The sequence below is a fragment of the Portunus trituberculatus genome, chromosome 50 (assembly GCF_017591435.1).
Source record: "Portunus trituberculatus isolate SZX2019 chromosome 50, ASM1759143v1, whole genome shotgun sequence".
Lineage (NCBI taxonomy): Eukaryota > Metazoa > Arthropoda > Malacostraca > Decapoda > Portunidae > Portunus > Portunus trituberculatus.
This window is the reverse complement of record NC_059304.1, coordinates 17,870,492-17,885,870: the sequence shown is the minus strand read 5'-3', so window position 1 is coordinate 17,885,870 and position 15,379 is coordinate 17,870,492. Positions and strand designations below refer to the sequence as shown.

At 40.0% G+C, this 15,379-nt stretch overlaps 1 protein-coding gene across 7 annotated transcripts in view; it reads left to right on the top strand.

Moving 5' to 3' along the window:
* Positions 1–147: 147 nt before the first annotated feature.
* The window catches only part of LOC123499575 (protein kinase 3-like), a 19,979-nt gene continuing 4,747 nt past the window's right edge, over positions 148–15,379 (top strand). Inside the window, exons 1-12 of one of the 7 annotated variants that reach the window (XM_045247727.1) lie at positions 533–548; positions 801–931; positions 1,510–3,416; positions 3,674–3,802; positions 3,884–4,038; positions 8,104–8,388; positions 9,024–9,207; positions 9,324–9,453; positions 10,696–10,837; positions 12,761–12,862; positions 14,050–14,280; positions 14,790–15,015. In XM_045247727.1, coding sequence (XP_045103662.1) covers positions 1,541–3,416; positions 3,674–3,802; positions 3,884–4,038; positions 8,104–8,388; positions 9,024–9,207; positions 9,324–9,453; positions 10,696–10,837; positions 12,761–12,862; positions 14,050–14,280; positions 14,790–15,015 — 3,460 coding nt within the window. In that variant the 5' untranslated portion in view covers positions 533–548; positions 801–931; positions 1,510–1,540. The other 6 variants (XM_045247728.1, XM_045247722.1, XM_045247725.1 and 3 more) reach the window with 6 other exon arrangements.

Here is a 15,379-nt window from a genome sequence, read left to right as displayed (position 1 = left end):
CTAAAACTCATTAGGAAACAATGAAAAAAATCTAAGAATTTATAGGTGTTTTTATTCTCTCTCTCTCTCTCTCTCTCTCTCTCTCTCTCTCTCTCTCTCTCTCTCTCTCTCATATCAAAGTAACATATAAGTTCTTAAGAATAGATAAATGAAACATAAGACGGATGAGAAAAGGCGATCTGCAACAAGGAGTCAAACAAAAGACGATGAATGGCGCCCCTGAGCCAATCCCTGCCTCGGGACGTCTCCTTAACACTCACTGGTGGGTGAGAGTGACTGGCTGAATGCTGTAGTGTTACTTACTCACTGTAACAACACACACCTGGGAGGTACTTGCGTAAGGCCTGGCACTGCGCAGGGTAAAGCGTAAGGTGAGAGTGATAAGCGGGAGCAGCAGCAGCAGCAGCAGCGAACAGGTGTAGTAGGTAAACAAACAGCTGCCCTGTTCCTGTGTCCGTCTGTCTGTTGGTTACGTCAAGGGTGCGGTGCGGCAGGTGCTCGGTATACCTTAACCCTTAAAACAGCAACACGAACACTGCTAGTCCTGGGTAAGTGTGAGGGTAGTCAGTGAGTCAAGCCGTGGAGGCACGCAGCGGCTGCATTCTGCTGAGGTCCAAGTGAGAGCCAGTGGAAGGTGATTCGCTGAGACCACAGCTGACTGCCATAACCTTGAGCGAGCCCTGTGTATAATCGTGTCGGTAGGAGATGCCTGTTTGATATATCTTTACTTTTGAGCCAATCCTTCCTTACACTGGTAATTTGACCTTTTTATTGCCTGTTTTTTTGCTAATTTCTGTCAGAAATGCCAAGTTTTCCTCCTCTTGCCTACACCTGAAACCCCGACCTACAAACGAGGACTGGAAAATAAACAATTTCTGACGAGTAGGGTTCAAATCGAATGAATCGGGAAAATAACCCAGAAAAATTCAAGGTGATTTTTTAGAGTTCTTTTCTTGCCTCATATAAAGTACTGGTCCAGGTATTTCTTTAAAGGCGGACCATAACACAACACATTTAAGAGTATTGTTTTTCTGTGCTTTAAGGAATTTTTTGTTATATGTAAGTATATTAGGTTAGGTCAGGTTATGGCTGGTCAGATGAGAATTGCCTTCTTTTAAGCTATCATTTTTGTGTTCTGCCCATAAATCTTGCTTCTAAATGAATCCTCAACATTGCAAGAAGAGGCAAAATAAAGTATTTCCAACGTGTTTTATGTTCAAAGTCATCTGTGACAAAAAAAAAAACTAACTTTTTTTTATCCTAAACAGAGTATATATTACTGAGATCAAGTAGTGAAACATGTAGTGACTGGATCAGTACATTTACATTTAAGTTGTGTTCGGCAGCAATGGTCACATGATAAGTGTAAGGCAACTTTTAAAAATGTTTATCCTATGTATATATATATATATATATATATATATATATATATATATATATATATATATATATATATATATATATAAAACAGTAACTTAAGGTTTACAGATCTATTGGTATTTCCCTCAGGTACTGATGATGGTTATCTTCAGACTTGGGAATGAAGCGGTCTCTAGAGCAGGAGGGATGGGAATCTCCCCAGCAACGGGTGGCTCAGAAGCAGCCCAGGACTGATTCATCCACAACAGCTGGCCTTCTGCAGCACAGAAATGAGGAGACCCAAGAGTGTTCCTCTTCAAAAGCTCTTCCTCATACTTCAGCTACCTTAGTAGCCCCTACAGACTCTGAGGCTCACTCAGACCCCTCATGTTTATTAGAAACAGGGAAAGCAAGTGTCAGTTTGCCATTGAAAGTGGATATTACATCTAAATCAGTTACTTCTTTACCTGCAGCTGTAACATGTTCTGAGGCAGCTCTTTCTCAGGCAGCTAACAATCTAAAGCAAAGTATAGCTCAAAGTGAAAGTGTTGCTGTTTTAGATTCAACTAAATCTGCTACAGCAATTACCACTATCCCACTACATAATGTAATAACAGAAATTAGGCATAAGGACACAGAATTTACTACTATCAATTCAACAGAGTTGACAGCAACTACTAAAGCAGACCATGTGTCACCAGTGGTGCCTGCTGTAACCACCTTATCACAGGAATCTGTGTTAACTTCAGCACAGTCTGCTCATCAAACTGAAACTCAGGTAGCATTAGCAAGTACTTCAAGCTCTCAGGAGTCAGCGCCCATTGTATCACATTCTCCAGTGGCCACGGAAGATGCTGCTCTACCTACAACAGCTTTCATAACAGCAGCAGCTGTCCACATAACAACCACCACATCATCACTGTGCACAGTAACTACTACTCAGTCAGTAGCATCTATAGCATCAATCCTGCTGACCACTTCTGTCACATTAACAACACCCACAGCAGCTACTACAGTACCTCTGGCATCTACATCAACACAGGCAGCATTTGCAGCAAATACCAAAGTAATAGCTGTGAACTCTTCTGGAGAGACAAGGGTGGTGTCTGCTGCCACAACTGATGCAGAAGCACATCCTCCTATACACTCATCAGGAGATACAGTTCAACATGAGGCATTGCCTTTGGGTACCACTTCAGAAATATGTGAAGAGAATATTGAAAATGGTTCCAGAGATGATCAAACAGCCACTGGTTTCAGAAATAGTCCTTCATCACCGGTAGCAACATCCTCCTTCTCATCAACAGATTCACCAAGCACTTCTGCTTCTTGCAATGCAAGTGCCCTGGATACATCTGCACCTGCTGCAGTACCATGCTCTTCTTCCATTAGTATGTCATCATCTTTAATGTCACAATCATCAACTGCAACAAATCCCTCTTCCAGTTCTGGGTTTTCCATCCCACTCTCATCTACCTCTGCCACTACCTCACAGCCCTCTCCCTCTGTTGCCCTCCCTTCCATTTCTCTTAGACCTCGTGCTCTGTCTTCAGATTCTTCTTCAGACTCTTCCACAGATTCTATAGGTGTGGTTCCAGCAGGAGATGGCTCCACTCACCATACTTTAGGACTCTCCACACCTTCCACCTCTGTGTTTCCTTCATTACTATCTGAAGCTGGTGGCCTTACCCTTCAGGAAGGTCTCCCATCAGCATCCAGTTTGCTCACTGGTACACTAGACTCACTCCCTCTAGATGAGTTAGTTGAGATGCCTGAGGAGACTCCAGAGTCATCCTCACAGTTGCCACCACCATCTTCAGCCAGTCTGCAGCTTCCTAGTGCTACAGTACCTGAAGGGGAGTCAGATTGTCCAGTGGAGAGCCCTGCCTTGCAGGATGGAAGACATAGACTTGAGAATACAGCACAAGGAACATTTGGTTCCTTGCTTACTTCTGCACCTCTTACAACTGATGAGGAGGATACTATGGAAATAAATTTCATTAGTCGAGATGAAGAACGCAAGGAAAAAGAGAAAAAGATTCTCCAGTCAGGGAAAGGTAAGAGCATACTAAGAAAAGTATATTTATGAAAGATGATTTTTCTGTTGAAAGGATAAATGAAACATATGATATGCTTATGAATACAGTTGGATTTTTTACTAATACTTTCATGGATGGTTTTACATATATACATAGAAATGAGTCTCAGGCTGTAGAAAAGAGAAAACTATTGTCAAGATACTCCTGATGTTTGATTAGAGGAGTGGGTAGTGTGGCACCCTTACAACATGGTGTGTTTCTTTATCATGTTTCAGTACCAGCCGCTGGGTCTGCTGTGCCCAAGGGTCAGCTACGACATGCAGGTCCTTACCTGTTGGGTCCAAGGCTTGGCACTTCACCTGTGTGCTCCATTGTCCAGTGTTTGGCTCGTAAAAAGGACACAGGTTAGATAATTCCTTTATTTTTATTTTGTCTTAGTCCCTCAAAAATTTTCTCAGAAGCCTGTAGTGCACTAACATTTTCAGAGAGCTTCTACACCCTCAAGATTCTAACAGTGCGAGAGGTTGGAGAAGAGAGTCAGGATGATAGGCAAGGCAAGATGCTCCTACACACGGAGCACTCCTTGCTGTCCCTGCTCTCAGGCCAGCATGGGGTGATACAGCACCACGGCCTCTTCCAGGTGAGCCATCTTCACAGAAGGGCATACAAGAGGTTACAATTTGTTATATGTTGTGAGTGAATAAAATTTTTCCTGCTGGTGATCTCTCCAAATGGTGCACATAGCTGTAAAGAAGAATCTGGGTAGTGTCTATGTGGGTATTCCTTTAAACAGAAATGTAATGCCAGAAACATCTCTTTGTTGAGTTTAGATGTTATACAGGATTGACCAAACAGGATACTGAAGTAAGTTGGTAAGTAGAGGAGCCTAACACAGCAGGTAGAATAACACAATAAGCTAAAGATTTAGAGGGGTTAGAAGTTGGGGATGGGCAGTAAGGGGGGAACCTCACACACACACACACACACACACACACACACACACACACACACACACACACACACACACACACACACACACACACACACATAAACAAAATAATTGGAGAAGTATTGAACTTATTGAGGAACATAAGAGTGGCGTTCGTATATCTAGATGAAGAAATGATGAAGAAAATAATTACTGCAATGATAAGACCGAGGCTTGAATATGCAACAATACAGTGGGCTCCGAACTTAAAGAAACACATAAGGAAACTAGAGAAAGTACAAAGGGCTGCAACGAAAATGGTGCCTGACTTAAGAGATTTGACTTATGAAGACAGACTGAAAAGAATGCAACTTCCAACCCTGGAAAACAGAAGAAAGGGGAGACCTGATAGCAATATACAGAGTGATGATTGGCATGGAAAAATGGATAGGGAAGATCTGTGTATGTGGAATGGAAGAATGTCGAGAGGGCATGGGAAAAAACTAAAATGGCCACTTATAGGAGAGATGTGAAAAATATAGCTTCCCTCATAGAAGGGTGGAAGCATGGAATAGTTTAGACGTGGAAGTGGTCAACGCAAGGAATATTCATGATTTTAAGAAAAAGCTGGACATTAATAGATATGGAGACGGGACAACACGAGCATAGCTCTTTTCCGTATGTTACAATTAGGTAAATACAATTAGGTAAATACACACACACACACATTCATAACCCAGAAAAGTACAGTAAGAAAGGACTAAAGAAACTTACGTATGAGCGGAATGTAATGTATTCCAACATAAATGGAGTGATATCGGGATTTAGAACTCAACGATTACTTGAGGACAAGAACCCAGATATTGTGGGTCTTACTGAAACAAAACTGAGAGAGGAGAAGACCTGATGATGGTTGGAGAAGGAAATATAATGTTTGGAAAAGAAATAGAGTAGGTAAGATGGGAGGAGGAGTGATGTTGCTGGTTAAAAAGATATAAAGGTGGATCAAGTGAAAGAAGGTATGGGAAAGGCAGAAGTGCTAAAGATCAGAGCAGAAACTAATGAAGGAAAAAGAGGCACTACATAGTGGTGTACGTACCACCTAAGACAAATGCATGGTCAGTACAGGAATATGAAGAAATGATAAGTGATACAGGAACATGTCTGGAAGAAATGTTGGGTGGCTGTGAACGAACTATAATGATGGGAGATTTTAATTGTAAAGAGGTGTGTTGGGAGGACTGGTCAATGGAAGGATCAGAGACAACATGGGAAATACACTATTGACACTGGCAATGGAAAATGTGTTAACTCAGTGGGTCAAAGAAGATACTAGGTTTGGAGGAGAGGGAGCATCGTCAAGACTGGACTTGGTCTTTAGTACAGAGCCAATGGTCATTGAGGAGATGAGGGTGGAGTGCCCTTTAGCAAAGAGTGATCATGCAGTTTTGGAGTTCAAGGTGATAGATGAAGAGAAATCTAGAAGAAATGAAGAATATAAAGTGGGAAGATGGAATTATGCCAAGACAGATTTTGGAAACCTAAAGAAATTCTTTCAAGAGACAAATTGGATGAAATTCAAGAGTGCTAAGGAGCAAATGAAAAGTGGAAGGAATTTATAAAAATATACAAAGAAGGTGAGAAAAATTTGTACCAATAAGACAACATAGAGAAGTTGGAAAGCAGGACTGGTTTAACGATAGATGTGAAAAGGCTAGAACAAGAAAAGAGGATGCATGGAAGAGGTGGAGAAGGAAAAGACGGATTAAGCAGTGGGAAAGTTACAAAAGAGCAAGAAATGAATATGTGTTGATTAGAAGAGAAGAAAGAAAGAAACAAGAAAAGGATATAATTGATAAATGTAAAGACCAACCAAGGCTTTTTACAGACATGTGAACAACAACATCAAAAATAGAGAAAGTATTGAAAGTTTAGAAGTAAATGGAGTATGCAGTGAGGATCCCAGGAAATGGCAGAGGCTATGAATGGATGCTTTCGGAAGGTATTCACAAAGGAGACTGCTTTTGACAAACCACTGGTAATGGAACAGAAAGGGATTATGAAGGAGTTTCAAGTAACTGTGGAGGAGATCAAGAATATGATGGGGAGTTTAGAAGTGAGAAAAGCTGTGGGACCTGATGGGGTATCAGGATGGATTTTAAGAGAATGCAGGGAGCAACTGGCAGAAAAAGTTTGTGAAGTAATTGATGCCTCATTAAGGGAAGGTGTAGTGCCCCAAGACTGGAAAAGAGCTAACATTGTCCCAATTTATAAATCAGGTAACAAGAGAGACCCATTGAACTATAGACCAGTGTCACTTACAAGTGTGGTAGCTAAGATGTGTGAGAGGGTGGTGAAGAATAGATGGACAGACTTCTTGGAGAAAAATGACATACTTTGTGAGTGTCAATTTGGTTTTAGAAAAGGGCGTTCATGCACGACAAACCTGATATGTTACTATTCGAGGGTGATAGATGTAATACAGGAAAGAGATGGTTGGGCTGATGGAATATATCTGGATTTAAAAAAGGCCTTTGATAAGGTACCACACCGGAGACTGATCTGGAAACTTGAAATGGTAGGAGGAGTGCATGGCAGTTTACTAAAATGGATGGAAGACTTTTGGTAGGAAGAGAAATGAGAACAATAATTAAGGACAGACCATCAGAATGGGGCTTGGTGGAGAGTGGAGTTCCACAGGGATCAGTGTTGGCACCAGTAATGTTTGCGGTCTACATAAATGACATGGTGGATGGGGTGTCCAGTTATGTGAGCCTATTTGCAGACGATGCAAAATTGTTAAGAAAAGTGAGATGTGACAAAGATTGCGAACTACTCCAGGAAGACTTGGACAGAATATGGAAATGGAGCTGTACATGGCAAATGGAGTTCAACACGACAAAATGCAAGAAATTAGAGTTTGGCAAGAGTGAAAGAAGAATCAGGAGTATGTACAAGATAGGAAATGAAGACATAAAACCAGTCATGAAGAAAAAGACCTTGGGGTGACAATTACCAATGACCTATCGCCAGAGAGACATATAAACAAAATAATTGGAGAAGTATTGAACTTATTGAGGAACATAAGAGTGGCGTTCGTATATTTAGATGAAGAAATGATGAAGAAAATAATTACTGCAATGATAAGACCAAGGCTTGAATATGCAACAATACAGTGGGCTCGAACTTAAAGAAACACATAAGGAAACTAGAGAAAGTACAGAGGGCTGCAACAAAAATGGTGCCTGACTTAAGAGATTTGACTTATGAAGACAGACTGAACAGAATGCAACTTCCGACCCTGGAAAACAGAAGAAAGGGAGACCTGATAGCAATATACAGAGTGATGATTGGCATGGAAAAATGGATAGGGAAGATCTGTGTATGTGGAATGAAAGAATGTCGAGAGGGCATGGGAAAAACTAAAATGGCCACTTATAGGAGAGATGTGAAAAAATATAGCTTCCCTCATAGAAGGGTGGAAGCATGGAATAGTTTAGACGTGGAAGTGGTCAACGCAAGGAATATTCATGATTTTAAGAAAAAGCTGGACATTAGTAGATATGGAGACGGGACAGTACGAGCATAGCTCCTTTCCCGTATGTTACAATTAGGTAAATACAACTAGGTAAATACACACATTCTCTCTCTCTCTCTCTCTCTCTCTCTCTCTCTCTCTCTCTCTCTCTCTCTCTCTCTCTCTCTCTCTCTCTCTCTCTCTCTCTCTCTCAAATTATTTAATTGCCAATCATCATAAGACTCCCTCATTTACTTTAGGACTATGCCTTTGGTGTGCGGGAGCAGAGTAATAGCAACAGCAGCAGCAGCAGCAGCAGCAGTAGCAGCAGCAATGGAAGTGGTCGTGGTGGATTGGTGTCGACTGGGAACCTTGTGAGGCGGGTGTGTTTGGTGCTGGACTGTGTCACACCCCAAGACTACTGCCCACACACTGCTGACTTGATTAACCTGCAGCATTATGTCATCACTAAGAAGAAGCTGGTGGAGAGACATGCCCTCACTATTTTCTACAACATTGTCTCTGTTGTGCTCAGTCTGCATGAGGTGTGTAGTGGAGCATGCCAGGAAGTGTCATACTGCTTGGATTATTTCACAATGTTTGTCAGGCATATAAGTAGCCAAGCATACAGATAACCAGATGCTAAATTGAAGCTTCAAGGTGTAACTTTCCTGTCATTCAAAAAACATCACTTATCAATAAATTGGTTTCATAAGTGTAGGGTATGTAAATAGCATCACATTCTAATATGAGGAGCAGACAATGCAAAAAGCATATGGGAGAGGAATGTTTGTTCATGAACAATATGAGATTTTTCAAAGTTATTACAGAGTTTGACTTTAACAGTGGCTATCTTCTGGAAGTGAGGGTAATTTGCCATCTTGTTTTATTTTTCTTAATTTTGTATTTTGTTGACATCTGGTCTAGGGATTCCAGATATTTAGATGTTTTGGCTGGCACATCTGTCACATGATCAGTAATGATATACTTCTTGCCTGACATTTGTTATGGTATAGCTAGTCACGCAACATTAGTGTTAAATTTTACAGCAGTATGCTGTTTTAAAACTGTCTTGTGTTTTTCTTACTCCTGTCGAATGTCTGACTTCAGCTTTATCATATGTTATATTGAGTTTCTGTAAACATGCATTGACACTACCATCTCCCTCTTTGTGAAACAGCAAAATGTGGTGCACCGTGATCTGAAGCTTGGTAACTTGGTGTTGCACAGAGCCACCCATGAGATCATCATCACCAACTTCTGCTTAGGCCAACATCTGCCCTCAGAGAAGGACCGTCTGAGGGACCAGCGAGGTTCCCCTGCGTACATCTCACCAGATGTGCTCAGTGGCAAGCCTTATCTTGGTAACCATGTGTACATCATGTTGATGGTAGTTTGATGTTTGCCACTGGAATTTGTAAGGCATACATTGCTGGTTATTGCATGTTGAGATACTGATCTTTTGTATATACTTATTTAGGGAAGCCATCAGACATGTGGGCGCTGGGAGTGGTGCTGTTCACCATGCTTTATGGTCACTTCCCATTCTATGATGTCCAGCCCCAGGAGCTCTTCAGGAAGATAAAAGCTGCTCAGTATACACTTCCCAAGTAAGTACTAGAGCCTGTCACATTTGTTAGAATGGAATATTTGTGTTGTAATAATGCTGTAACCAATGAGGTTTAATTGTGATGTTTTATCAAGGTACAAAGGACTAGAAATTCATTTGGACAAGTCTCTTAACAAGCCCTCCCTTCTAAAGAAGGGAAGGCTAATCCTCCTTGACATTCAAGTACACTTCATTGGTACACCCTGTGGGGTGGAACCAATAGAGAGGACCACTGTGATCAATTGCTGTCTAGCTTTGGCCAATTAGATATATATATATATATGTGTGTGTGTGTGTGTGTGTGTGTAATTCACTGTTTGATCTGCTGCAGTCTCTGACGAGACAGCCAGATGTTACCCTACGGAACGAGCTCAGAGCTCATTATTTCCGATCTTGGGTTAGGTCTGAGACCAGGCACACACCACACACCGGGACAACAAGGTCACAACTCCTCGATTTACATCCCGTACCTACTCAATGCTTAGTGAACAGGGGCTACACGTGAAAGGAGACACACCCAAATATCTCCACCCGGCCGGGGAATCGAACCCCGGTCATCTGGCTTGTGAAGCCAGTGCTCTAACCACTGAGCTACCGGGCTGTGTGTGTGTGTGTGTGTGTGTGTGTGTGTGTGTGTGTGTGTGTGTGTGTGTGTGTGTGTGTATATATATATATATATATATATATATATATATATATATATATATATATATATATATATATATATGTATATATATATATTCTAACATATGTTATAGGTTTTGAACAGAGAATCTGATGGGCTTTGTCCCTCCAGATAGCACTCTATTACTCTTGCCAGCTGCTATGGAGCCTTCAAGTGGAAGACAGTGTAACTATGGCCAGGGAAGGCCTCCACCATGTTCTTGAGCACAGATTCTGTTAGAGAGTGGATGTCAGTGATATGTCTTTATGGTTTAGTATCGTTATATTTAGGAAATTTAAGGTGTTGATAGGAGAGAAAGGCCATGTACAGAGTGGAAGGAAGGGTAAAGTAAAGAAGCACATATGTGAAAGGTGTCAGTAGAGGCAGAGGGCAGGAACCAGCGACAAGTGAATCCTTGAATAGGGAAAGGTTAAGATGATTCTTCTTTGTTCATTCGTTTGGGAAATTTTCCGTAAGTGAGTCGTATGTCAGAGGGAGATAGATGGAGAGGAATAATAATAAAGAAAATGCTAATTTCAGTAAGCCATTATATAGAAAGTAACGTGTGTATTGCATTAGAGGCGAGAAGACGGTCAGTGAGGCTACTAAGGATGTCATCAGGGGCCTTTTGGTGTTGGATCCTAACCAACGCTTCACTTGCAAACAAGTGCTCACCAGACTCACTACCATCGTCTCAGGTCCCATTGTGGAGAACCCACAGGTAAGTGCTTGGTGTAATGAACATTTGAGTGCCAGACACACACCTGCAGGGAACCAGTGATACTTAGATTTCTTAAGATTCAGATGTTTGAGATAGCTCCATAACAACTGTACACAAGGAATGGAAAGTGATTGATTATCACTTTGGTTAAAAAAAAATCTAAGACTGATGGTTTAGGTTTTAAAAGAAGAGAACCCTCAGTCACCGGGCAGTGTGCATCTCAGATGTATATACCTAGTTGTTTTGTACAGGGTTCGAGCAGGGCTCATAGTGTCCTGTCTCCATATCTCCATTTATCTAATTTTTCTTTAAAGTTATGCACACTATGTGCTGCAACAATTCCATTATCCAATGCATTCCATTTTTCCACCGTTCTGTGTGGAAAACTGTATTTTCCAACATCCTTCACACACTGCCTCATCCTGATCTTCTTTTCATGTCCTCTTGTCCTTCCATCCTCTTCTGCCAACAGCACCAGGTCTTCTTTGTCTATCTTTTCAATATCATTTACTATCTTATACATTGTTATTAGGTCCCCTCGTTCTCTTCTATCTTGTAAGGTTGGCAGTCCCATTTCCTTCAGTCGTTCTTCATATGTGAGGTCCTTTAATTCCGGCACCATCTTTGTAGCAATCTTCTGTATCCTTTCCAGTTTTCTTATATCTTTTTTAGAACTCGGAGACCATACCACTGCTGCATATTCCAGCCTTGGGCGTATCATGCTTGTGATGATTTTTTTCATCATATCTTTATCCATGTAATGAAATGCCTCTCTTATATTAGTCAACATCCTATATGATAGTCCAAATATCTTATTTATGTGTTTATCAGGGCTCAGATTTTCTTGTATGATCACTCCAAGATCTTTTCCTCTTTAATCTTCGTTATTTGCTCCTCTCCCATCAAATAGTTCCATACTGATCTTCTCTTACTCTTTCCTAGTTCCATTATGTGACATTTATTGGCATTAAACTCCAATTTCCACTTCTTGCTCCATTCATAGATCTTATTTAAATCTTCCTGTAGCAGTATACAGTCCTCTCTGGTTTTAATAACTTTTAGCAACTTTGCATCATCAGTGAATAAATTCATATAGCTGTTTACTCCAATGTGTGTGGCAGCAGCTGTGTAATGACTTGGGCTACAGAATATACATTTTAATAAGAAACTACTGTTAATCATAGAATGCCAAGATGATCAAGTTTTGTAAGAAATACCTACTGGAGTGAAGGATAACAGAAAAGTACACCTTGGAATGATGAAGTATTCATATCTCTTGAATCCTAAGTGTATCTGTAAATTTGTAATACACCCAACCAGCTTATAGTTTGGGATCATTCTCTGCATTATGGAGTTGATGAGCTAGTGACTCTTTCTCTTAATGAAGAAAGGAAGCATAAGTTAGAGATCTTGTAAGCTGTGTGATTCTTTAGATAAAACCAAGGCAAAGGTGTTTATTTAGAATTCAGCACCAATATATGTTGGAAGGTCTCTGAGACTGTGGTGAATAGACTGAGGTTTCCCCTTAATTTATGGTTGGCTTAGGAAGATCCCAAAATGAAGTTATGTTGTCACACCTAAGAAAGTTCCTTCATGTTGTAGGGAAATTATGTGTGCCTAAGTATGAGGTTGTAATCATGCTGCTGTTGGCCAGTTTTTCATTTTCTTCTGAACCTTGCCTCCAGTCTCTAGACACCCTCAGGAGATGGCAAAAAAAGAGGAATGTTCATTTATTCACAGTTGTGCCTACTATGTACCGTAATTTTGTTTTCTGTCAGATATCAACACTTTCCATGCCTATTGTACAATCTACTATTTTTCATCCCTGTGTATTCATACATTTACTCATACATACATATATACATACATACATACTTACAAACACTTGTATCTTTTTTCTTTTTATTCTTTATTTTGATACAGTATACAATGTGGACCACAGATGGGTCATCTGGGTCCTCATTCTTCTCCATGGCAGTGGTAACAGTGGAGGGTCCAGGCACAGCATCAGTAGTGGTGGAGGAGGTAAAGGCATGTGGGTTAGAAGCAGCAGAGCTCCTTGCCTTTGCCATTCAACCCATTTATTTCATATCACTTAATTTGATCATATTTTTTACTTGTTTGACTGCATATAGAGATGTAGATTTGTAAAGATTTATTGTCCAGATAAGTTAGCCACACATCTTAACACTGTATCATCTCATTTCCCTCCAGTTCTTGTCTCTGATCTCTGTTACAGCCTTTTTAGATTTCCAGTTGTTTGATTTTTATTTCATTCTACCTTGATTTCTGTACAAGTGTGATTAATGTAACCATTAAACATATTTCCTTTTGTCAGCATTTTGAGTCACAAAAAGAATTCTAGGAAAGATGATATTGAGCAGATACAAAAGAGCATTGTATCTCTTGTATCCAACACTTTTCTTCCCCCACACAGCACTTTATAATGTATTTCCATGATTGATGTAAAATATGTACTTAAATCAATGTAAAACCTTCCCAATTTTTTTTCCTTTGAGTCTATTATCACATTTTTTGCAATCATTTGTTATCCAGAACTCTCATTGTTCTAATAATCCAATGACCAACATTATAAGACCATCGTAAATTATATCCTTCACCTCCCAGGTCAAACCAGGTTACAGAGTGCATGTCAGTCCTGCTTTTACTAGGCTCTCACCTGGCACTGCCTTTATAAACATTATCTAGTCAGTCATTCTCATCACAGCCACAATCTCAGTTACTCTTATTTCAGCCACCAGCTCACCTTTGTTATAAGATGGAGAAAACCAGATCCCAGATATCATTAGACATCACCAAAGGAGGAAAAAAATAAGGAATTGTATCGTATATCTTAACATGAAATGGGATTATTGCTAGTAAATAAAACTGCTAAAAATATTATTTGGGAAAATATTTATGAAATAATAGATAATAAAGAAGGAAGGTGATCAGTAAAATATTCTTGCAAAGTCTGTCACCTGCTTGCTGCTGTCGTGCCATTTGGATGGGAAAAAGATTTGTGTTCAGAGTTGTTCTTGTTCAGAGGAAATGAAAAAAATTGAATATATGAGGCTAAATGTACAAAGTTTGAAAATTGTTCTAGATATCGTAAAGTTTAAAATATAATTTACTCAGATACATTTACACAGAAGTAAGACAAGAGGTTATTGTGTTTAAGATAACAAATTATGAAATGGCATTATCTATAGTTGCAGGTTGTCCCAGAAATGGAAAAGGTTGATGAGGAATCCCAAGAGAGGGAGGTGAAAAAAGTTCAGCCCAGCAAAAGGGGTAGTAAGTTGCTGGCTTGTGAAAATGTTGATCATTGCTTCAAGAACAGTGGCAGTGTGTCAACCAGACAGAAATCCACCGTGGAGGCCGAGAGTGACAACCCTGCAAAGTACAACATTGACTACTTGTTGATGCAGCATGTGAAGCAGGTTAGTAAAGAATTTAAATTAACACACATCATAACTCCTTTAACCTTTTCTCAGTATTACTGTAGATGAAAAAGAATAAGCATGTCTGATGTTAGTGCATCACAGTATAATCTATTTTTGTATTAAAATGTGTTCCTTCAGCTTGTGATTCTTGTTTTTGGAATATGAAAATCTGTTACAAATTTTAATCTTATGTGCAATAGGTGCTCTCATGCTGGTCAAAACATGATATTCTCATGTTTTGGCTTCTGTCCTAATGGAAAATATCAAGAAAGAATGGACTGTTGACTAGTTACCATTACATGATGCTGGTGCTAGAAAAAAATATTTTTTTACATGACCCCTTCAACAACAACACTCATTCCATCATCTGTACTTTATATACTAGATCTATCATGTACACTTAGATTGCTTTCACCAGTAATTCTTTGCACACCACAGACGTTATACTTCTTGTTGCCTTTTTTGTACTACGTATATTAACCTTTTCTCTATCTGCATGTGACCAGAAGAGAGATGAAGATAACAATCACATGGGGAGCAGCAAGACAACAGGCAACATTGCCAGCAGTAGTTCAGTCAGCAACAGTAGCATCAGTAGTAGCAGTGGCACCAGCAACATCGGTGGCAGCAGCAGCAGGTCTAGTGGTGTGATCCCATGTCTTGTTGGAGATGCCCGGCCTCTCACCACAGCTCAGCTCTCTTCTTTTTGGCATATTCTCCCACATTCATCTCGTAAGTTTTTCCACATAATGCACCACAGAGCTACCTTTGATCACAGTGTGAGCTTAATGGTTACCAGCCAGGCTTTACCTACATAAATATCTATAAAAAGCATAAACATAAGTATAATGCTGAAGCTTACTCTTTGTTTTTATTTCTGTGTTCTACTCAAGCAGTTTTATGAACACATGTATCTCTACAAGATGCAGTTTATGTTCAGTTTGCTTTCATATGCAAAGATGCAGTCATCAACAGGTTGTGACAGAACACTATGCAGAATGCAAGATTTAATGAGTCATAAAAGTATAGATGAATATGAATAGACAACTTGACTTGAATTTGATTTAATTCAGCTGATTATAGTTTTATGTCCATG